The sequence below is a fragment of the Neofelis nebulosa genome, chromosome 12 (genome assembly GCF_028018385.1).
Source record: "Neofelis nebulosa isolate mNeoNeb1 chromosome 12, mNeoNeb1.pri, whole genome shotgun sequence".
Taxonomy (NCBI): Eukaryota; Metazoa; Chordata; class Mammalia; order Carnivora; family Felidae; genus Neofelis; species Neofelis nebulosa.
The window spans coordinates 64,306,108-64,331,412 of NC_080793.1; the positions used below are offsets into that span (position 1 = coordinate 64,306,108).

A 25,305-nucleotide genomic window follows, 5' to 3' on the forward strand; every position below is an offset into this window, starting at 1 on the left:
AGTCCATCCCCTTTCCTTCCAAGGACTAGGTCTTGCCCATTGCGTCCCATATTTTGGGGATTTCCAGTCCGCTCCAGATTCTTCCAAAACCCAGAGGCATCCCATCCTGAAACACTGATAACAAATCTGTCTGTGGGCTCTGCATCCTCCACCCGCCCCATTTTTGCCTGGAATAAACAGGAACCACTGGACTAGAATATCCCGTTCTCAGTCCTCCGAGAGATTTTAACCAAAAACTTCAGCACCTAAGGACCCGCAAAGCGACGCGCTAGGGGCTCCAGTACGACCACCCGCCGATCTCATGAATTCGGGGTAGTAAGTTGATCCGGGTCCCCAGTGAGGTGCCTCACCCCCTCCTCAGCGATGTCCGGAGCGCACAGACGCGGACCCAGCAGTCCTGGGACAAGTTGAGACTGAGCCGCGTCACGCTCTGGGAGTCCCAAGCCTGGAGGCCCCGCCCACAGGCCGGCGCAGCCAATCGCGGCGCGAGCAGACCGTAAGTAAGGGCGGGTCGGGCGTGCAGAATTCCCGAGGCCTTAAAGGCTGAGTCAGGAGCAGCTGGGCCACAATCCCCGGCCTCGGCGATCCGGGAAGGGTTGTGTGTGTCTGTGGAGTGCGCCTGCGCAGCTGTGGACGCCGTAGGTCAGCTTCTTGGTCTGGGGACCGGTACTGGAGGAGGGGATTCACCCCAGGGCACGGGCAAGTGTCGGGCGCGTCCCGCGGGAATAAAAACATCTGCTTGCCTGGAGTTGGTGAGGCTGAGCCGACGCTGCCTGGATCCTGTAAGCCTTGAAGATGGGAAGTGGGGGCAGGGCGGTTCGGGGAACCCAGGGCGACACTGAGACCACGGGGAGGTCCTAGGCTGTGCAGGAGTCGGTCCGTCTCAGGGCCGTTGCGGGCACAGGTCTGGCAGCCGGGCCCCCACGGGACTGGGCGTGGCCAGGAGGTACAGGGCAGGCTGACCTCCGCAAGGGCTGCGGGGCCCGGCGCTCCCTCTACCTCGGTCTGTGAACATCGTCTGGAAGCTGAGGGAGGCGAGCGGGGCGGAGAGCCTTCGGCCTGGCCCCGCCTGCAGTGTCCCTTTGGGCCAGGCCCGAGAAGGTGCTCTGAACTCCGGGAGATCGTGGCCCTGTCCCGGTCGGGAACTGGGGCTCTTGACGCCCTCGTGCCTCGTAATTTCTTCCTCAGTTTGGGGGTAGTTAATGGCGGTGCTGGCGGCAGAGACCAAATGTGGGGACAGCAGAGCACTGGTGCAATCCTGCCCACCTTCTGGGAAGGTCTTTCAGAAAGCTTTCAATTCAAGAAGCATGTCTCACCCCTTGCTGTATATTTGTCAAAAGAAAGATGTGAGGTGGCTACCTAACCCCTGGGGATCCCTGTCCCTACTTGGGATCAGGTGTTCTGATAAATAAGATTTCCTGGGTCACTTCGGTATTTTCAGTAAAGAACTTGGACCAACAGCTTCTTAGTTGCCTTAAGATTCTGAAACTCTGATCAAAACCTAAATTATCATTGCACTATTACAATGAAGTCTGTTTCAATTCCTATAGCACTTGTCAGCCTGTTTTTAATTTTGATGGCTGAATCATATACCTCCAAGTCCTTGGCCTGTTTTTCTCCACCCACATCCTTAGCCTTCTTCCAGGGACCTGTAAATATTTGCGAAGGCACTTTAAATGTTTTTACTCTACAACATCTCAGGAGAAAATAGGATGGCTTTTTTAAAGGATTGGTCTCATCAAATACTGATCTCATTTTCCTTTCTAGGTTTTTGAAACATGAATCCTTCACTCTTCCTGACTGCCCTTTGCTTGGGAATAGCCTCAGCTGCTTCAAAATTCGATCAAAGTTTAAATGCACAATGGTACCAGTGGAAGGCAACACACAAGAGATTATATGGCATGGTAGGTAACATATGAAACTGTCCAAAGGGACCCCCAAAGAGAAAGAGTCCCTTGCCGTTGGGAGTTTATAGCCAGAGAGTAGCATGTAGAAGTCAGCTTTCACCAAGGCAATAACTTCATGGCACCCATTATTGAGCACAATATGGGGCATAATTCCTGTTGTGTGGTTGCTAGAGAACAGCTCCCAGAAATATAAGCCATCCTGGGCCATGGCTTTTTTCCCTGTCTGCAAATCCACTAGGTGAAGATGGGCTGGTTTTAAGTAGGAATAAAGATGGTAAGTTATATATTTGCTTCTAGAATGAAGAAGGATGGAGGAGAGCAGTGTGGGAGAAGAATATAAAAATGATTGAACTGCATAACCGAGAATATAGCCAAGGGAAACATGGCTTCACAATGGCAATGAATGCTTTTGGTGACATGGTGAGTGTCAGCGTGGATTGCTGTGCTTTTTGTGCTTCCTGTCCTCTGTACTTTCTCAAAATAACCTCTTGCCTTTTCAACATTTTACTTACTTTTCCTTAAAGACCAATGAAGAATTCAGGCAGGTGATGAATGGCTTTCAAAACCAGAAGCACAAGAAAGGGAAAGTGTTCCAAGAACCTGTATTTGCTGAGATCCCCAAATCTGTGGATTGGAGAGAGAAAGGCTATGTAACTCCTGTGAAGAATCAGGTATGATAATATTTAGCAGATCTCCTTCCAAGAATAAAGCCAAAAAGGAATTAGTGTCCTTGCTTTGGTAGACAGTGGAGTTTGTTTGTTTTGTTTTGTTTTGTTTTGTTTTGTTTTAAGAATATTCGGGTATATGGGTTATTGTGAATCTTTGTATTTACCTTATAAACTGATAACTTTTTTATTTTCAGGGTCAGTGTGGTTCTTGTTGGGCTTTTAGTGCAACTGGTGCTCTTGAAGGACAGATGTTCCAGAAAACTGGCAAACTTGTTTCATTGAGTGAGCAGAACCTGGTGGACTGCTCTCAGCCTCAAGGCAATGAGGGCTGCAATGGTGGCCTAATGGATAATGCCTTCCAGTATGTTAAGGACAACGGAGGCCTGGACACAGAGGAGTCTTATCCGTATCTTGGAAGGGTAAATGGAGCTCCTTATCTTGTTATTCCAGCTCAGCTTTTGAAAGCTGAACATTTTCAAAGATAACAGACACTTTACTCAGCATTCACATTTTAGATGCAAACTGACAGAACTGTCACTATAAATTATCAGCCTTAGCACAGGTTCTCTGATTAGATGGTTAGCACATAGCTGTCCTTATTTCTGTGTAACTTGGAGGCTTTTTATACACCATTCACATAATTTCTGCATAGTGAAAAATTTCTTATGGACAAGTAGGCCTAAGGGGTTTCACTGAAGATGACATCTGCTAAGTTTTCAATTTCAAATCAGAAACATTTGGCTATTAACTCACAACAAAGCTGACTTGGAAATCATTAAGCTGCAAACTGCTGAGTCTTGAGGTCCTAGAACTGGAGGTGTGGATGGTAGTGATCAAGTTTCTTTCCCATTTACCTTTAAAAGGACTCAGAGCCCTGTAACTACAAGCCTGAGTGTTCTGCTGCCAATGACACCGGCTTTGTGGACATCCCTCAGCGGGAGAAGGCCCTGATGAAGGCAGTGGCAACTGTGGGGCCCATCTCTGTTGCTATTGATGCAGGCCATCAGTCGTTCCAGTTCTATAAATCAGGTAGGTGTTTGTATTTTTATTATAGAAGTTCAGGCAGGCAAAATTGGAAAACACAACCATAATTGTTTGGTGTTAGGTTTGGAGTCCTGCTTTCCAAGACTAGAATTTTGAGTGTGTGCATTTAATATAGTGATGTTTCCATTTGACATATTTTAGACATTTTCTCATGACAAGCTCTCCTTAAGTGTTTTTAAATGGCTGTGTAATTCTGCAAATACAAATAATTGATATAAGTATTCTCCAGTTGTTGGACCTTTTTTCCAAATAATGTTTACTATTGAACTGTAAAGAACCCTGTGGCTCAAGTGTTATTTTATAATGTGCTGTTTCCTTAGTTGGCATTTTAGAAGTAGAAAGGATTATGCTAAGTAATATTAGTAGAAGTAGCTAAATCGTCTTAGCCTTGATAACTAGATCTTATTATTGGAAATCCTTTTCGAATAGAAAATATTTTGGGTTTAGTGGAATTTTGTTGATTTCTAGTGAGTTGAGTTTATTAGTTACCATAACTATTTTTGGTAAATATTTAAGCTTTATATGTAATTTACTAATGGCATTTCATTGAATTTTGAGATGTCTCTTAACCGTGGTAGATAGGGTGAGTTACTGTCGTGTCAATTGAAGCTTCTCACCCCAAATTTTACTCCTCTAGGCATTTATTATGATCCAGACTGCAGCAGCGAAAACCTGGATCATGGTGTTCTTGTAGTTGGCTATGGCTTTGAAGAAACGGATTCAAGTAAAAAATTTTGGATTGTCAAGAACAGGTATAAAACTCCAAATGTTATATATTAAATTGAAAAGGGAGTGCTTGTTTGGAATCAGTATTTGATTTCAAATCCAAAACTCATTTTGAAATCCCAGAACTTAGAGTGAACACTCTTGACATTTTTTATAAGGGTAAAATGTACTGATGTTTGATTACAGGATTCTGTAGCAAGCTTGTTGGACTTATTATTACATATTTATAACATTGCATTTCCAAATTTTGAAAACTTTATTCAGAAACACATCTGGCCCCAAGAGTTTAGATAAAGGATTTTGCACCTGTAAGGTTAAGGGCTGGTTTCCTTTTTTGTGTCCAGTTTTTCAACAAGGTATACTGAGCAGAAACAACTGCTGACTCTTTTAACTCTGAAGGATTTTCTAAGAGTCCAGTGGGCTCTGTATGTCCTTCCTGTTACCATTTGTTGCCCTGCCATTTTATTCTACTTCCCAATTCCCAGAGGCTTTGAGGTCATCTGGATCCATTTTCACTGCTAAAGTTCTTTGAGAGGGGGTATAAGATAGCCTGCAGAAACAAACTGCTACATTGGAATCCTAGCCTTGCCTCAGTTTCCTATCTTAAAAAGTTAAGGACCTGTGGGAATTGATATACTTACCAATATATGTAATAGCACTTAGAATAGTGCTTGATAGCACCTGATATGTGGAAAGCCCTATTTTAAGTATTAGCTATTACTAATGAAGCTAATATGTACTTGATACTTTGTATAAAACAAAAAACATCTTCTTTTTTCAGTTGGGGTCCAGAATGGGGCTGGAGTGGCTATGTAAAAATGGCCAAAGACCAGAACAACCACTGTGGAATTGCTACGGCAGCCAGCTATCCCACTGTGTAAGCTGGTGGATGGGGTATTAGAGGACTTAAGGACAGCATATCTGGAGGAATTTTTATCTTAAAACTGACCAAACCCTTATGTAACATAAGACACTTGAATCATTGAAGATCCAAGTTGTGATTTGAATTCTGTGACATTTTTATAAGGGTAAAACTTTACCACTACCTTAATTGCTGTTATAAATAGCTTTATAATGTTGAAGACTCATTACTTAATTCTAAGACTTTTGAATTTTCATTTTTTCAAAGGATATATAAAACTTTACCTTTTAAAATAAATTTTAACTCAACATGTAGAGGTGGAACTTCTCTGTTTTCAATGCATTAACTTTTTGTGTAGTTATAAAATCTAATTGGGCTATAAAGATATAACTGGATATGCCAGTGGTGCATTAGAAGGATGCTGGGTGGTTCTCAAGATTTTCTAATTAACAAATACGCAGATTTTATGTCAGCTGCCTGTTGGCTGTGTTCACCCAACCCTGAATCTAGCAAAACATAACAATCTGGAAGGGCAAAGGTAAATTGTTTTATTAATTTAACAATTCACTCTTTAGGAAAGTGAGAAGACATTAAGATCTTAGGTTTTAGACACTAGAAAAGGAGATCCTCTTCCTTTGACTTAAGATGGTTAAAACCTAGTAAGGTTATGGGAAAAAAGTCTCAGAGCCAGTTACTGAAGCATCTCCTTGAATTGCTGGTAAAGACCATGTGACTACTTTGCAGTTGAATAAGGACCAGATTCTGGATTACCAAGTCTTTTATCTTTGTTCTGCCAAGTCTCTGATGGCTTTCACATAACTCTTCTAGGAAAAGCCTCATTTGTTGCCTAGTGTTAGCAAAAGTATATTTAATGTCTATGATGAACAAGTCTCTCATGTTTGATAGTAACTGGAAAAATGTGTTAAAGATCCACAAGAGATGAGTGTGGACTACAAAAATAGGCTTCTGGCCTAGGAAGATCACTGGGTCAAAATTGGGGGCTTAGCTAGCTACGTAATCTCTGAATTAAAACTAAACTTGGAAGGGAAAAAAACAGCCTAAGCATATGGTTGCACAGGTAGTAAATACAAATAAGACAATATATTTGTATATTTAAAAGATGGAAAGAAAATATGCCAAACTTTTGGGTGGGTTATGGATGATTATTTTCTTTAACCTGTTCCACAGAAGACATGTATTTTATTAGTAGGGGGAAAATTGTGAAAATATACCTACATTCTGCAGGCCAAAGAAGCAGGTGTACGTGTGTTTAAAAATCTCATGCTCCCAATCAATAAGAAAACACAAGGACTAAGCTGGTGAAATATTTAATATAGCCATACTCAATTATGAAGGGAATGAGAGATCGAGGACAACTAGAACCTTATAGTCCACAAAACCTTCAATAATTTTTGTCCATACATCAATATAATGTACCATTTTCAATCTGAGTTTTCTCTAAGAAAGGATTCCTTCATCTTGCTTTGCAACAGCAGGCTAACTCAGTGGTGTCCACAGAATCCTGGAACAACTCAAGACTCTAAGGAAACATCTGGGTGCTAAACTGAAGGGAAGCATGATGGCTTTGTATTTTAAAAAGTTTCAAGTCTGTCAAAGCAGAGGACACCTCAGATGTCTCAAGTATTTGTTTTTGTAACTTCCAAAGACCTTTATATTTTAAGTTGTGAAAAGTTCCAAACCACATCTATCATCTAAAAGAATTTCAAAGGAGCCAATAGACTTGAAATAAAGAGAGCTGGAAACAAATGTTATCACTACAAAATCTAATCTGAAGAACAGGCTACCAGTATTTCCTATAGTCCAGACATCCAAATAGTTACTTATCCTAGTTAATATTTCAGAGGAAGTAAGGAAAAGTGAGACAATTTGGCAAGTTATGAGGGAGGAATTGGCTTACGTGGATTTGTAGCTATAACACATGGACATCTTGTTAGGGGAGAGAATGGTCTCAGTATAGTAGTCCCTCCTTAATTGCAGTTTTGCTTTCCATGGTTTTAGTCAACCACAGTCCAGAAGCAAATGATCCTCCTTTTGACAGGTGAGTAGGAGGTCAATAGTAGACTGATGCTATATCACAGCGCCTGTCATTCACGTCACTTCATCTCATCACATATTTTATATATATGTATATATATATATATATATATATATATATATATATATATATATAATCACCTCTCACATCACAAGAAGGATGAGTATGTACAATAAGATATTTTGACAGAGACCACATTCACATAACTTATTACAATATACTATAATTCCATTTTCATGTTGATTTTATCCTATGCCTAATTTACAAATTAAATTTTATCATATATGTATAGGAAAAAACAGTGCAGTTGATCCTTGAATAACGTGGGGCCTAGGGGTGCCAACCCTATCCCCATCTCATGCAGTTGAAAATCTGTATAACTTTTGAATTCCCGAAGTCTCTTTTTGACTCCCCAAACCTTAACTAATAGCTTACTGTTGGCCAGAAACTTTACCAATAATACAATTAACATGTATTTTAGATGTTATATGTATTATCTACAGTATTTTTACAGTAGAGAAAAATGTTAAGAAAATCATTAGGAAAATAGATTTACATTACTGTAAAAGAATCCACATGTAAGTGGGCCTACATGCACAGGATAAGCCGTATGCTTAAACCATTGATACCACATTGCATATATATAACTTCAGATAACATTTTTGAGATATAAGTCTGTAAACTTATATGTAGAAGCATATTGGAATATTCCTGTGCTTAACTCACTGAAAGTACACTTCGTACAATGTATCTTTCAAGTGACATTTTCATTAAAATACAAGGGTTTGTAAACTCTTGTGTAGAAGCATGAGAGTAGCATCATGTTTAACTCATTAAAACGATACTGTATAAAAGAAGTGGGCCTACACAATTCAAACCTGTGTTGTTCAAAGGTCAAACGAGTGTGAGTTTGGTACTATCTGCAGTTTCAGGCATCCACTGGGAGGCTGGGAATGTATTACCCACAAATAAGGGGAAACTACTGTAATTAGAAAACTCATTTTTTGCACTTAATTTTCATCACCATCTCCAAGGTATACTTACAAAATCTTAAGCAAGTATAGACTTCCCTATTTCTGTTAGTGATTTATGATTGATGAAAGTTACAGTTAAGTTACAGTTAAGACCACATTTATATGTTTTGCCTATAAAATTTGAAATTGGCTGTTTCCTAAACTCAGTTACCTTTTGGCTGATATAAAAATCTAAAACAAAAAACTTGTGGGAGTTTAAAGAAGCAAGTATTAGTGTATATATACATGTTTACATACATATATATGTATGTATGTGTGTATGTGTGTTTATCTCCCATCACTTTACAGAATTTCAGAAATGTTCATGGTCATCACTATTTTTAAATAACTTAATAAGAAACTATTACCAAGAGCTGCTCCATGGTCTCTTTTCTCAGTACTACATATTAAAACTTTTGTAGTTAATATATTTCCTCATTCAACTGTGCTGTCGGTTCTGGGGTATAGAACAAAGGTAGTCACAGTCTGTCTCTTGTGGAGCTCACATTCTCATGTTGCTGAGCCCATGCATAACCTCCATCTTTTACCGTAGCCACCATTCATGAGCCCATTTGCAATGACAGGAGTGGCTGAGGAAAGAATGACTGGTAGTCACAGAACAGGTCATTTTATTCACTTGATTTACTGAGGTTACCTTTGGTGAGCATTTGCATGGGACAAAAATATAGTCATGCTTTTTGCCCATTCAGAGAGCTCTATTCACACACCTCTTCTCTAGGTCTCTTTGTCAGCAATTTTCCAACCAGGTTTCTTCCAAGACCCTGATAATCCAGCCAAACCATGGTTTCAGCTCATGAATTAGTATATAATAGCACTTCTGGCCATTTTTCCTTCCAAGCAAAATGAACAACCAGATGTTCAACATTCTGCTCATGGGGAGGATTTCCCTTCACCACTGCCCTTTAGGGATGTCCCCAAAAGGGGTCATAGTGTGCTACAGTTGTCCACTTCAGTTAGTGTCTGCATATCACATAGAACCATCTATAAACCAGCCCAAGCTTTCTCTTCCTCAATCAACTGATTTTAGAGAATGCCCTGTGAGACCATAGGTTGAGGCTGGGAGCGAGAAGGCAGGAGTGGGGGCCATGAGCATTTGGCCCCTTCCTAATGTAACTTCTGCTTTGAGGGCCTGCTTAGACCCAATCCCATATATACCACTTCTACTTAATGATGGAGTGCTGCAATGCACATTTGGCTTTGTGGCTTGGTGGGTCAGATAATACACAGTTCATGATGAGCAGCTCATGAAATTGGTGGCCCATTTTTAAGCATTTATTCTCTAATACCCAGTAGCCAAGCTAAAAGCTGTTTTTCGAAAGGAGAATAGTTATCTGCAGAGGATAGCGTGACTTCACTCCCCAAATCCTTAAGGGTCTGCATTACTATTTGTCTATTGGAGCCTATCAGTGGCTCCAAACAGCATTTCTACTACTGACACTTCAAGCATCATTGAATCTACTGAATCATATGGTCCAAGGGGCCCAGCAGCTTGCATAGATAGCAGCCTGGACCTGTTGCAGCCTTATCTTGTTCTCAGCCCCACTCAAAATTTAACAGTGTTTTTGGGTTACTCAGTAAATATACCAGAGTAGCATACTCAAATGAGGAATGTGTTGCCTTCAAAATCCAAAGAGGCTCACTAAGCATTCTCTTTTTTGGTTATAGTGGAGCCGGATGCAACAATTTATGCTTCATCTTAGAAGGGATATCTTGACATGCTCAACATCACTGAACACCTAGAAATTTTACTGAGATGGGAAGCCCTTAAGTTTTTGTAGGATTTATTTCCCACCCTCTGACATGCAGATGTCTTACCAATAAGACCAGTAAGTCTAAAATAGTTCCTACTTCCTGCTCACTAGTTCTATTTAGCATAATGTCATCAATGTAATGGACCACTATGATGTGGGGAAAAAAGATAATCAAGATCCCTGAGAACTAAATTATGATGTACAGCTGGAGAGCTGATATGCCCCTAAGGTGAAGGTGTATTGTTGGCCTTGCCAACTGAAAACAAACTGCTTCTGGTGGTCTTTACTCATAGGTGTGGAGGGGAAAAAAGCATTTACCAGATCAATACCTGCATACCAGGTGTAAGGAATACATTAATTTGCTGAAGCTATGTAACCAGATCTGGAATAGCAATTGGAGTTGAGTTAAGTTTATGGTTAGTTTATGATAATTCACGGGTTAAGTTTATGATAATTCACTGTCATTCTTCAAGATCCGTGTGTTTTTTTCACAGGCCAAATAGATGAGTTGAATGAGGATGTGGTGGTGAAAATCACGATCCCTGAATCTTTCAAGTCCTTGATGGTGGCCCTAATTTCTGAAATCCTTCCAGAAATGTGTCACTGCTTTTGGCTTACTATTTTGCAAGGTAGAAGCAGTTCTGGTGAATTCCACTTGGTCTTTCCTACTATAATACCCCTAACTCCACAGATCTGGGAACCAGTGTGGGAATTCTGCCCGTTGCTGAGAATGTCAATTCCATTTATCCATTCTGGAACTGGGGGGAAAAAACTATACTGAACCCACTGAGATGGACCTGAGCAAAAACTCCATTGATCACCCTTTCTCCATAAACCCCTACTCTGATGTATGAGGTTTGGGTCTCCTAGAATTAGTGTCAGTTCAGAGGCAGTATTGAGTAGTTCCCAAAATGTCTGATTGTCTTATTTTTTTCCAAAACATATCACCTTTATAAAAGGCTATCAGCCTCTTTGGAACAGCCTGGGAGAAAAAATGAACAGTAAAAAGAGTATAAACAGAATAAAAATCAACAGTATAGTGGGGACACAGTTTCCCTTTCAGTTAAGGGTTTGGAGTCTGTAAACTGTCTCAAGTTCTGGAATTAATTGAGGGGCTGTAACTCTTTTTTTTTTCAAGTTAGACTTCTTCTGTTCAAGTTAGACCTAGAACTCATCTGCTTTTACAGATGATATAAGAATTTAGTAGACTGCCCACCTGCTTCTCTTCTAGGGACACTATTATCAGCTAGCCAGTGCCATAGGTCCTTGCAAGTCAGACTGTTCTAACTACTGCAGCAACTCTGCTGTCCACTTTGGTAACCATGTCCACTGTGGTGTGTTCCAGTTGGGTGGGGGCCAGTGGCACTGGCAGTGAAAGAACTCACCCGAGCCAGAACAAAGGAGATAGAAATTTATTAAACATACTGCAATGGAGCACTGGGCAGGACAGCAAAGGAGAAACTATCTGCCACAGTGGTAAGGGACTATAGTTATAGAGTGGAGTGAGGAAACATGGGAACTTATGGAATTTTCCCTTTTTTGGTACCTGTGCCTGGTTGTAAGTAGCTCATTGGTCAGTTAGGGCCTATGACTAGGTCGAGGTAGGTCACTCAGTGAGTCTGTTTACGTCCACTCGGTAGTCACTGTGGGCCCTTTTGTCTTGCTCAAGTTTCTGTTGCTCAAGCACGTCACCTAAAAGTGGCCTCTACATCCACCTTATCTTTGGTGATTAAGTGCCACCATTTGGCTCCCGCCACCCAGGATCCACTTACCCCATTGCATTTAAGAATCTCAATTCAGTGGCAGCATTTTCCACTGTAATTTCTAATCTGTTGAGAAGAGTGACCACAGAGCTTTTCAAAGATACTAGGATTTCCCTCACAAATTTATTTCTTACAGTCATAGTGGAAGAAGTTGTGTCCTCTATACCCTTCTGTGGTGAGTGAGCATTGTTACATGACAAATCCACTCTAACATTTGAAACTCCCAAACCTTTGGATACCTTTTCTTCTACAATATACCAAAAGCATCTAGACTACATTTAGTGTAGGTGTAGGAGAGCAGACTGATTCTTTGGCCTTCCATCTTGTTCCTGTCCCTGCAATGATCTCCCTCAGGGATACTTGTTCCAGGTCCTTGGAGGTTTATGTATCCCCTAACCAGAATGCAAGAAGGCTTAATCTGACCATCCCTAAGGTTGTTTAGATAACTAGTAGAGATAATATCGTTTCTTCCCTTCCCCCACTCTGGTGCACAGATGATCTGTTAAATGTTAAACAGTTTGACCCTACAATGGCCTCTGCATACCCCCTTGCTCTATAAAATCTGTGGATTAAGCTCCAGACCTTGCAGACAACAGCTGCAAAGCACCTGGATCGTCATCCACCCAATCCCCATATCAGTAAAACTGTGTGTAAATGGTATGCAGTGGCTTACTTCATTTTTTGGTTTCAAAGTATCTCAAAGGATACCTTACTGTTCCTCTTCGATCTTCTAACAATTGGTGAGCTAAGCTAGAGACCTAAAACAAAACAAGCAGAGATAAAGGGGCTCTGTCAGGGGAAAGCCCATAGTCCGTGGGGGAAATCCCATTGTCGGTGGGGGAAATCCCAAGCTGGCCAGCCACTGTCATGTGGGAAGACTCAGCTAGGTTTTTTGAGCATTTTGGAGCAGTGTGTGAATAGGGGGATACCCTGAAATGGCCCAAAGGATTGTTAGATATCCTATCTAGAATGGCAGGGAAAAGGGAAGGGAAAGTGAACAAGCTATTGTGGCAGTAGCTTGGCCAGAGATATGTGCATTATGAGACACTGCAGAATTATAAGTAAGGAGAGAATTAGAACAGACTAGAGAAGCATTGACTTTGGAAAAGGATGTACAAGCCACATCTAATATGGATATCTTGTCCACAAGAATACAAGAGCAGGAGAAATGCTTAGGAAGTATGACATGTACAATGGCAAAGATGCATGGGTGCAGGCTACCATACACTAAAGTGAGAATTATTATATTTCAAGAGAATTGGGACCCTAAAGCTTAGGATCCCTGGAATAATGACTCCGCTTATGGGGAGGATATTATAATAGACAAGGAAAATGACTTACAGTCATACCCTTTGATTCAAACAAAGACCCAGGCCCCTCATGAGCCTTGAGATAACCAAGAATAAATTCCAACAAGTCAGAAAATGACTATGAGGTGAATTAGTGGAGCTAATGAGGCATTTTAAGCAAAAAGGCCAAGAAGGGATGCATCTTGTATGTTACAACTGTGGAATATTGGGACAGATGGTATTGTGTTAGAGGGTCTGAGATGTCAAAAATGGCCTCAGTCACTGCTCAACCTGCCTTGGAACAAAGGTTATATACCATGCTGCAGGCATGGGTAAGTGCTTAGCTAATTTGATTGATTTGATAAACTCTAGCATTAAAATGACCTGGCCTACAAAGTATGGACAAAGCCCAAATGTCCATCGATGAATGAATGGATAAAGAAGATGTGAGATATATATATATATATATATATATATATATATATATATATATACATATATATACATATATATGTATATGTATATATACAGTGGAGTATTACTTGGCAGTCAAAAAGAATGAAATCTTGCCATTCACAACTACGTGGATGGAACTAGAGCGAAATTATGCTAAGCGAAATTAGTCAGTCAGAGAAAGACAAATATATGACTTCACTCATATGAGGACTTTAAGATACAAAACAGATGAACATCAGGGAAGGGAAGCAAAAATAATATAAAAACAGGGAGCGGGACAAAACATAACAGACTCTTTAAATATGGAGAACAAACAGGGTTACTGGAGGGGTTGTGGGAGGGGGATGGGCTAAATGGGTAAGGGGCATTAAGGAATCTACTCCTGAAATCATTGTTTGCACTATATGCTAACTTGGATGTAAATGAAAAAAAAAAAAAGATGACTTGGCCTAATGAAGGGGATTTTTCCCTACTCTCCATTACACTGGACCTCTATGGAAGAACTACAAGAAATTATATGAGAACTGGGAATGAAACATGCCATTTACATTCAGCATTTTAGAGGACCAAATAATTATTTTCCTCTTATATGAAAGACCATGCCTCAGGGGCATGTTATGAGACTTTAGTATCTGTCCTTGCACCTATGGTTAATCAGTCCATTGCTACAGTAGTGGCTATGGTGGCTGACTTACATGAAACCAAAAGAATCTGGCATAGGGGAAATAGATGGGTTGAAAAATGGAAAAACAAAGGATCCTGCCAATAATAAAATGGCAGAAAGGGGGTCCATCAGGGTCTCTAGTAAACAACTAGATTTACTAGTTGTAAACTCTAATATTATCTAGGACCCTAAGAGGAAATATAGACAAGCAATCCAATGGTTCCTGCTAAGCCTATGGAAGGCATTGACTAAAGGAAAGCAGTTTATTCCCTTGAAAGAAGGCTCAAAAAAGCCAGATGTGTTCCTGAGTGCCCCTCTGCTAACAAGCGAATTTAGAGTATGGGTACTCCTTACTCCTAGAGATTAGAAGTTAGATCAACATTGCCCTCTGGTGAGTACAATAGGGGTGACCAGAGGCCCCATGTTGAATTAATCATTTATTAGTTTCACACTAACAGACAGACTGTACTAGCTCTAATGTACACTGGAGCTGAATGCACACTAATCTATGGAAACTCCTTGATATCTCAGGGAGAAATAGAAGCAATTGATACTATGGGAGACAAATTATCAAGGTCAGACAAACTAGTCTCTACCTACAGATTGGCAGGGTCCCACCCTGCTGTTTTCTAGTGCATGTATCACCCATTCTTCAGTATGTTTTGGGTGTAGATGTTTTACAGGATCTAGATCTAACTCCCATGACAGGCAAATTCAAGTTGCACATTGGAGTCGTAAAACCCATCACTGTGGGTTCTGCAAAATGGGAATCTATACAGCTGCCAGTTCCTCTGAAGAGTAATAAGCATAAAACAATATAAAGTACGGGGGGTGGGGAGCATAACAAGTTTACTGCCACCATTAAAGAATTAGGAAAGGCAGAGGTAATCAGGCCTGCTCAAAGCCCATCCAATAGTCTAGTTTGGCCTGTAAAGAAATCTAGGGGCGCCTGGGTGGCTCAGTCGGTTAAGTGTCCAACTTTGGCTCAGGTCATGATCTCATGGTTCATGGGTTCGAGCCCCACATTGGGCTCTGTGCTGACAGCTCACAGCCTGCAGCCTACGTCAGATTCTGTCTCTGGCTCTTTCTGCCCCTCCCCAGCTTGTGCTCTCTCTGTCTCTAAAATAAACATTAAAAAAAAAAAAAAAAAGAAAAGAAATCTAATTGGACCTGGTGAATGACAATAGATTATAGGGAACTCAGTAAAGTTACTCCATGCAGCCATGCCATGTTGCCTAATATAGCCTCATTGTTAGAAAAAAAAAAAAAAATCACAGCATCCATTAAGACATATCATTACTTACTAGACCTATCTAACCCCCTCGTCAGCATTCTATTAGAATTTGAATCCCAAGGCCAGTTCACCTTTACATGCAACAGGAGACAATGGCTCTTCCAGGCATTGCCCCAAGAGTGCCTCCATAGTCCCGCAATTTGTCATAGGATGGTAGCCAGAGATCTGGAAAACTGGGTATTGCCAGAGGAGATGGTGCTTTATCACTACATAGATGATGTAATGTTAACTTGTGATGATTTATCCTCCCTGTCTCAAGCAGCTGCGTCATTACAGGTGCACTTGAAGTCACAAGGATGGGAAGTAAATACTGACCAGATCCTTCCTGGGTGTCATCTGGGCAGTGTCCTGGGTGTCATCTGGGCAGGTAAGACAAAAGTGGTGCCAGAGGCAGTCACTGATAAAATACAAGCCTTCCCAATCCCTGAACCAGTAAAGGAATTACAGGCTTTTGTTGGTTTATTGGATTACTGGAGACCTTCTTGTCCCCATCTAACCCAGATATTAAGACCTTTCCATGCCTTGCTTAAGAAGGGAAACTGATGGGATCGGGAGGCTTTCTTACAGGCAAAAATTGTAGTAAATATGTTGCTTAGGGTCTTAGGGTATCCCATTTTGTAACTATGAGTTGGAATTCCCTTCTGGTGTGATAAGGAAGCTCAAAATTTTTCTTCCTTACTTTATTTTTTCTGCTCATCCCTTAGTAAAGAAATGGCTAAGTACAATTCCTCAAGCAGATTTATTACTTAAGCACTCTTTAAAACCAGTCTTGGGGGGCGCCTGGGTGGCTTAGTCGGTTGAGCGTCCGACTTCAGCTCAGGTCACGATCTTGCGGTCCGTGAGTTCGAGCCCCGCGTCAGGCTCTGGGCTGGAGCCTGCTTCCGATTCTGTGTCTCCCTCTCTCTCTGCCCCTCCCCCATTCATGCTCTGTCTCTCTCTGTCTCAAAAATAAATAAATGTTAAAAAAAAAATTAAAAAAAAAAAAACCAGCCTTGGGAGAAGGGGTTCTCCTTAAAAATGTTCAAAAGTCAGTGGATGGAAAATTGTGAGTTCCTAAATTGTTTTCTTGGCCAACCATGTCATTTTGTAACCAAAGTTTTACTTGAGACACTTAAATTAATCCACATGACTTTGAAAAGAATAAACCCAATAAAACAAAAATAAAATAAAGTAAAATAAATAAAATAAAACTCTCAGGTTGTTTTGTGAGTCATTTTCTCGAAGTCAGTAGATCTTACAGCAGAAGAAGCACATAGTAATGCCTGTGAAATATACATCTCAGGTAAAAAAGCAAGTTGTAGATCAGTATGAATAATTTGTTACAATTTTTTTAAAATACAGAGACAAGGGCATGTGGGTGGCTCAGTCAGTTAAGCATCGGACTTTCGCTCAGGTCATGATCTCACAGTTCGTGAGATCCAGCTCTGCTTCCAGTGAGCTCAAGCCCCGCTTCAGGTGAGCCCCGCTTCTGTCCCTCTCTCCCTCTCTCTCTGCCCCTCATTCACATGAGCCCTCTCAAAAAAAAAAAAACAAAAACAAAAAAAAAAAAAAAAAAAAAAAAAAAACACAGAGAGACATACACATTTTTGTATGTATTTTTAAAAGTCTTCAAAATTTATAAACCAGGTATGCTTCCTGGAGCATAAAAAGAGATACTTTCTCTTTCTGCTGTATTATTCCAATTAAAAAAAATAATAATATACATTCTTCTCATGAGGTAACAGATTCAGAAGTATACAGTTCAATTTAAAAAACGTAAGAGGGGGGCGCCTGGGTGGCGCAGTCGGTTAAGCGTCCGACTTCAGCCAGGTCACGATCTCGCTGTCTGTGAGTTCGAGCCCCGCGTCAGGCTCTGGGCTGATGGCTCGGAGCCTGGAGCCTGTTTCCGATTCTGTGTCTCCCTCTCCCTCTGCCCCTCCCCCGTTCATGCTCTGTCTCTCTCTGTCCCAAAAATAAATAAAAAACGTTGAAAAAAAAATTAAAAAAAAAAAAACAAACGTAAGAATTGGTAAAGGAAAAGGAGGAGGAGAAAGAGGGGAAAACAGACTGTCTTTAGATAGGTTAAATCAAGGCAAGTCTCCTATTTGGAGGATTTATCTTTCCGAGATTTGCACTGTCATTGCTCAGCCAGTCCATTCACACAACATTCACATGAGGAACTGCCACTGGCCAGTCACTAGCCATGCAGTCTCAATAACACAGAACTTCTCCTGAGAGCCGTGGGCTGTTGGCTCAAAGTCATTGGGCTCAGCCCAAGGGGCTAGAGAGGGATTTTGCTAAGAGCCAAAGAGAAGTGGACAATAAGGGAATATACCAAGAGACAATTCTGATTAGACTGCTTTAGTGAATTTCAGAATACATATTCTCTTTACTTCCACCTGCATCGCATATCCCAACATTGGGACAGAAGTGTCCTTTCCTCAGCTTTCTGTACCCTCTCCTCTTCCTCCACATCCAGGAACAGCACTAGATTGCTAATCACACAACACTCAGAGGGAGGGCCAATATAGGTAGAAGCAAAAAAACAAATCCTCACTTGTGGATTCTCTATTCTGCTTTTAAAAATTATATCAGGGGCGCCTGGGTGGCTCAGTCTGTTAAACATCCAACTTCAGCTCAGGTCATGATCTCACAGTCTGTGAGTTCAAGCCCCGCATCCGGCTCTGTGCTGACAGCTCAGAGCCTGGAGCCTGCTTCAGATTATGTGTCTGCCTCTCTCTCTGGCCCTCCCCTGCTCATGCTCTGTCTCTCTCTGTCTTAAAAATAAATAAAAACATTTTAAAAAATTATATCAGAGCAGGACACCTGGGTGGCTCAGTCAATTAAGTGTCTACTCTTGCTTTTGGATCAGGTCATGATCTCAGAGTTCTTGGATTCAAGCCCTGCCTCAGGCTCTACACTGACATTGTGGAACCTGCTTGGGATTCTCTTCCTCTCCCCCCCACTCCCTTTTTCTCTGCCCTTCCCCCACTCGTTCATGCGCGCGCGCTTGCGCGTGCGCGCGAGCTCTCTCTCTCTCTCTCTCTCTCTCTCTCAAATAAATAAACTTTAAAAAATTATATCAGAGCATTTCACAGGGAAGGTCATGAAGGAACTTCCAAAGTGATGATAATATTCTGTATCTTAATAAGAATTTGGGTTATATAGGTGTATGCATTTGTTAAAACTCAAAGATTTGTGCAGTTCAGGGGCGCCTGGGTGGTTCAGTGGGTTGAACATCCAACTCTTAATTTCAGCTCAGGTCGTGATCTCAAAGTCATGGGATTGAGCCTATGTCAGGTTCTGTACTGGGCGTGGTGCCTGCTTGAGATTCTCTATCTCCCTCTCTTTCTGCCCCTCCCCCACTTGTGCTCCCCCTACTTTTTCTCTCTCTCTAAAAAAAAAAAAAAAAGATTCGTGCAGTTCCTTACATGTAAATTTTACATAAAAAGAAAAATACTGTAAACAAATATTGACTGCTCATCCATGATATGCATACTAAATCAGAGGAAGCACTAATGTCTGCAGGTTGTATTTTTTCATTTTGGTGATAAAATATGCATAATATAAAATTCATCATTTTAACCACGTACAATTCAGTGGCATTAAGTATATCCACAATATTGTACACACATCACCACTTTTCGCTTCCAGAACTTTCTTATCATCCCAATCAGGAGCTCTGTACCCATTAAACAATAACTCCCCATCCTCCCCTCCTCCCAGCCCCTGGTAATCTCTACTCTACTTTCTGTCTCCGTAAGTGTGCCTATTCTAAGTACCTCATATAAGTTAAATCATACAATATTTATCCTTTTGTGTCTGGTTTATTTCACTTAGCATGGTGTTTTCAAGGTTCATCCATATTTCACATGTATCACAATTTTATTACTCTTAAAGACTGAACAAAATTCTGTTGGATGTATATACCATATTTTATCCATTCAGGTGTTGATAGACATTGGGATTGTGTCCACCTGTTGGCTACTGAAGAATGCTGCTATGAACACTGTTATACAAGTATCTGAGTGGAATTGTGGGATCAAATGGTAATCCTGTATTTAACTTTTTAAGGAACTGCCTGCCAAGCTGTTTTCCACAGCAGCTATCATTTTACATTCACACCAGCAATATGACCTGGATTAAAAAAAAACTAAACCATGGTACCCAAATAGTGTTAGTTACTGTCAATTTTCACTTGGTTTCTGGTGGCAAAAAGCCAGGCTTTATCCTCGACCTGATCTCCCTCATTGACCTTTATCAGATATTTAAACAAACACAGTGGCAGCCCTGATAAGACACTTGACAGAATTTCTTACACACACACACACACACACACACACACACACACCCATCCTACCCCACTAAACCACCCTAAACACACGTAAAATACAAATAAAAACTATGTTTCCTATGGAAATGCAGCTCCAAAACAAATCTGAGCCACCAGCACCTCCTATGAGAATATGATTGTCCAAGTGACACAATTTTCAGGGATAGTCTATTAAACAAGATTCTTGGCTGAAGTGACAGAAATCATTTTTTTTAATTTTTTAATGTTTATTTATTTTTGAGAGACAGAGAGAGAGGCAGAGCATGAGTGGGGAAGGGACAGAGAGCAAGGGAGACACAGAATCCAAAGCAGGCTCAAGACTGAGCTGTCAGCACAGAGCACAATGGGGGCTAGAACTCATGAACCATGAGATCATGACCTGAGCCAAAGCCTGACAACTAACCAAGTGAGCCACCCAGGCACCACAAACAGAAATCAGTTTTAAACTTGCTTACACAAGAAGAGGACTTCTTGGCTGCAGACATGCCTGGATCCAGGGCTCAACAAATGTCACAAGCACCCCACTGTTTCCCACCATGTGCGGGATCTTCTACCTCCACATTGGACACACCCCAGTCAGGCTATCACTCTGATTCTCTTTGGAGGAAAGTGTTTTTCCCAGTTGTGGGCAGGGCTGGTGTCACTAGGCCCTGCCTGGGTCACATGCCTTCAACAGGATTTGGAAGGTGGTCCACCCAACTAAACCAAATGGATTGCTTTTGGAAAAGCAGTGCTTCTACAGGAAAACCAGGGCATCATCACTCAGTAGGCAAAAAAGATATATGCCCATGATAGAGACTGTATACTCTAAATAAAAGAATCAAGATTGAAAAGAATAAAGAGAAAAAAAAAGGATTTCTAAACCCTACAAAGACTGAATCCAGTAGAATGAAATTCATTGTGCAAAAAGTTCTACATTGAGATTAAATGTTGGTATATGTTAAAATTTAAGAATGTGTGTATATATAACAATTATAGGATGAGGGAAAAGTGGTTTAATAGTACCCCTAAAATTAATTTTTGGTACCAATAATTTTGAAATGACTAAGAACATGATTTGGGTACCCCAGAAGATTACATAATGGAATTTAAGGGTAGAACAAAGAAGATAGTGATGTTAATTTCATGATGTCACGTCTAGAATATTGTGTTCAGGCCTGGCAACCACCTTTTAAGAAGGATGCCAGTAATCATCCAGAGAAGGATGAGTATCTACCTAGGAATGGCATGTTTCTGGTGAAGTGACGTGAAGTGCTTATTGCTGTGGAAGTGTAATCCAGAAAGAAGACTGTACGATGGATAACATAGAGAGAATTCCTGCTTTAAATAAAAAGGTTGGTGTCTTCAAATTGGCAGACCATGTATGTCTTGTGGGCCTCCTATAAAACCCATGGCTGCATAAGTCAGGCTGCAAACCTTGAGTGATTTTCTGGAACAGTCCTAGAAAAGGATCTTGAGGATCAGAAGCTTCTGGGATTTCTAGTACCACATGTGTTTGTTTGTTTGTTTGTTTGTTTGGACAGCAACAATCCTGGGCAAGCTATGAAGTATCTATGGCCCCCAAGGATTTCAGGGGGTCTGGGAGTCATGGCAGTTGGTTTTGCTGGTCGGCTCCATGCACCACTGAGGCTGTCAAGCAGTGCTTCCCACACACAGGTATCTTCTGCATGGTCTCTGAGAGCAAGAATGGCCCCAGCACCTGTAGGAATGCAAGGCAGCTGCACTGCAGACACAGGGTATGACTTTAAACTCTTCACCACACCCAAGCATGTATTCAGTAAGCTTAGGCACTTCACACTGGCTCAATAAAGATTTACCAAAGGAAGGAGTGCTCTAACAACATTTCTAACAAACACACTGGTTATTTGTTTTCATATTATACAATATATTTTGCATGGGGGAAAAAATGAATACAATTTTTTAAAATTTATTACTATTAGTTCTATCAATTGCTGACAATGACTATTGGAAGACACCAACTATTGTGAATTTCTGTTTCTCCTTTCAGCTCTGCGGGATTTGTTTTGTGTATTTTGAGGCTATGTTGTTGGTGTGTACACATTTGGGTTTATTATGTCTTCCTGGTGAATTGATCCTCTTATCATTATGTAATGTCCCTCTTTGTCTCCAGTAATATTCTTTACCCTGAAGTCTACTTTATCTGATATTGCTAGAACCCTTCTTGTTTAAATTAACAATTTTTTCCTTTTACTTCTAATCTACCCATGAACTTGTATTTGAAGTGAGTTTCTTGTAAAACAGTGTACTGTTCGATCATGTTTGTTGTTAATCCACTTTGCCAATCTTTCTTTTTTTTAAATCCAGTAGAGTTAACAGACAGTGTTATAATGATTTCAGGTGTACAATATGGTGATTCAGCAGTTCTGTACGTTACTCAGTGCTCATCAAGATAAGTGTACTCTTAATCCCCTTCTTCTATTTCAGCTATCCTCCACTCACCTCTCCTCTGGTAATCATCAGTTTGTTCTCAATAGTTATGAGTCTGTTTTCTTGTTTGTCTCTTTTTTTTTCTTTATTTATTTGTTCTGTTTCTTAAGTTCCACATATGAATGAAATCATATGGTATTTGTCTTTTTCTGACTAACTTATTTCACTTAGCATTATACTATCTATATCCACCCATGTCATTGCAAATGGCAATATTTTATTTTTTATGGCTGAATAATATTCCAATACTCAGTAATGTACAGAACTGTTGAAGTGTCTGTTGGCCATTTGTATATTTTTGGAAAAGTATCTTTTCATGTCTTCTGCCCATTTCTTCACTGCATTATTTGTTTTTTGGGTGTTGAGTTTGATAAGTTCTTTATAGATTTTGGATACTAACCACTTATCAGATATGTCATTTGCAAATATCTTCTCCCATTCAGTAGGTTTTCTTTTAGTTTTGTTTATTTCCTTTGCTGTGCAGAGGTTTTTATTTTGATGTAGTCCCAATAGTTTATTTTTGCTTTTATTTCCCTTGTGTCAGGAGACATATCTAGAAATATATTGCTATTGCCAATGTCAAAGAAATTACTACCTCTACACTCTCCTAGGATTTTATGGTTTCAGGTCTCACATTTAGGCCCTTATCCATTTTCAGTTTATTTTTTTGTATGGTGTAAGAAAGTGGTTCTGTTTCATTCTTTTGCATGTAGCTGTCCAGTTATCCCAACACTATTTGTTAGACTATTTTCCCATTGCATATTCTTGCTTCCTCTATCAAAGATTAATTAACCATATAATCATGGGTTTATTTCTGGGCTCTTTATTCTGTTCTATTGATCTATGTGTCTAGTTTTGTACCAGTACCATACTGTTGTGATTACTACAGCTTTGCAGTACTGTTACCGGCTACTGGAATTCCTCAGTTCTTTCTACTTGAAGGAAAGGATTCAGTCAAGAGACCTGATAAAGAGCTAAAGTGGCAAAGTTTTTATTTAGCAAAAAGCAACAGTACACTGCAGCAACAGAGGAGTGGGCTGACCTGAGGATGGGTGGCCACATGCTGTTTTTCATTGTGTTCTTTTATGGGGATTTATTTGGTCTCCTCCCTCCCATCTTGTTATTGTCACTCCACACTTGGACCCACTTTGGTTCCCTCCCTTCAAACCTCTTACACAAATTTGTGTTAGTCATCTCCCCATGAGGGCCTAAGCACAACTCACTGGGGGCACCCAAACCGCAATGCAAATATTATAAAGCTTTGGAGTTACTAGCGAACAAGGTCTTTCTTAAGTGTTCATGCTCCAAAGTTGGGGAAGTCCCTGTAACCCATATCTTCTGTTTATCAGTTGGTGCCAAATCAGAAAAGGTGTTTGTCTAAGGGAGATGGGGCAGTCTCTGGTTGGAGACTGGGTGGTCCTTTTTCCCCACCTGCTCATGTCTATCTAACTGCCTACTCTAACAATATAATTTGAAATCTGGGATTGCAATCCCTCCAGTTTTGTTCTTTTCCAACATTGCTTTGGCTATTTGGGGTCTTTTGTGGTTCCATACCAATTTTAGGATTATTTATTCTAGTTCTGCAAAATAATACTGCTGGTATTTTGATAGGGATTGCATTAAATCTGTAGATTGCATTGAGTAGTATGGACATTTTAACAATATTTGTTCTTCCAATCCATGAGCATATAATATCTTTCCATTTGTTTTGGTTATCTTCAATTTTCTTCATCAATGTTGTATACTTTTCAAAGTACAGGCCTTTCACTGTGGTTAAGTTTATTCCTATGTATTTTATTCTTTTTGGTGCAATTATAAATGGAATTGTTTTCTTATTTTCCTCTCTGCTATTTCATTATTACTGTATAGAAATGTAATGGATTTCTGTACATTGATTTTGTGTCCTGAGACTTTATTGAATTCATCTATTAGTTCTAGTAATGTTTTGGTGGAATTTTTAGGATTTTCGATGTATAGTATCATGTCATTTGCAAATAGTGAAAGTTTTATTCTTCTTTACCAATTAGGATGCCTTTTATTTCTTTTTCTTGTCTGAAGTACAACTTGCTGTGGCTAGGGATCTCAGTACCACGTTGAATAAAAGTAGTGAGATTGGACATTCTTGTCTTGTTCCTGACCTTAGGGGAAAAGCTCTCAGTTTTTCACTATTGAGTATGATGTTCACTGTGAGTTTTTTATATATGGCTTTTGTTATGTTGAGGTATGTTAGCCCTAAACCTACTTTGTTGAGGGTTTTTTGTGATAATGAATATTATACTTTGTCAAATACATTTTCTGAATCTTGAAATGATTATGTGGTTTTTATCCTTTCTCTTCCTGATGTGATGTATCATATTGATTAATTTGCAAATATTGAACCACGCTTGCATTTTGGAACTAAATCCCACTTGATCATGATGAATGATTTTTTTTTTTTAATTTATTTTTTAATATATGAAATTTACTGTCAAATTGGTTTCCATACAACACCCAGTGCTCATCCCAAAAGGTGCCCTCCTCAATACCCATCACCCACCCTGCCCTCCCTCCCACCCCCCATCAACCCTCAGTTTGTTCTCAGTTTTTAACAGTCTCTTATGCTTTGGCTCTCTCCCACTCTAACCTCTTGGGGGAGGGGAAGGGAAAAAAAAAAATGATGAATGATTTTTTAAACGTGTTGTTGGATTCAGTTTGCTAATATTTTGTTGAAGATTTTTGCATCTATGTCCATCGGAGATTTTGGCCAGTAGTACTCTTTTTTTGTAGAGTCTTTATCTGGTTTTGGTATTCTGGTAATGTTGGCCTCATCGAATGAATTTGGAAGCTTTCCTTCCTCTTATATTTTTTTGGAATAGGTTAAGGAAACTAGGTATTAGTTCTTCTTTAAAGGTCTGGTAGAATTCACCAGAATTCTCTAGCTGTAAAGCCATATGGCCCTGGACTTTGGTTTAATAGGAGTCTTTTAATTGCTGATACAATTCCATTGCTGGTAATGGGTGACTTAAAATTTTCTACTTCTTCCTTATTCAGT

The 25,305-nt window shown here is 40.2% G+C and overlaps 1 protein-coding gene and 1 pseudogene across 1 annotated transcript; one reads left to right on the plus strand and one right to left on the minus strand.

Moving 5' to 3' along the window:
• The first annotated feature begins 591 nt into the window (after window positions 1-591).
• LOC131491919 (procathepsin L) lies at window positions 592-5,521 on the plus strand. The gene is made up of 8 exons (XM_058695442.1): window positions 592-782; window positions 1,768-1,904; window positions 2,205-2,327; window positions 2,432-2,578; window positions 2,770-2,994; window positions 3,439-3,604; window positions 4,257-4,371; window positions 5,127-5,521. Exons 2-8 carry the CDS (start codon window positions 1,779-1,781, stop codon window positions 5,224-5,226), a joined length of 1,002 nt encoding a protein of 333 aa, XP_058551425.1. The 5' UTR covers window positions 592-782; window positions 1,768-1,778; the 3' UTR covers window positions 5,227-5,521.
• A 3,909-nt stretch (window positions 5,522-9,430) lies between these two features.
• LOC131490769 (uncharacterized) lies at window positions 9,431-15,643 on the minus strand (annotated as a pseudogene).
• Window positions 15,644-25,305: the final 9,662 nt, after the last annotated feature.

Coding starts and splice junctions, on each gene's coding strand:
- LOC131491919 (XM_058695442.1), top strand. CDS start 1,779: ATGAATCCTTCACTCTTCCTGACTGCCCTTTGCTTGGGAATAGCCTCA. Junction 1,905..2,204: donor ACAAGAGATTATATGGCATG/GTAGGTAACATA, acceptor ATTTGCTTCTAG/AATGAAGAAGGATGGAGGAG. Junction 2,579..2,769: donor TAACTCCTGTGAAGAATCAG/GTATGATAATAT, acceptor TTTTATTTTCAG/GGTCAGTGTGGTTCTTGTTG.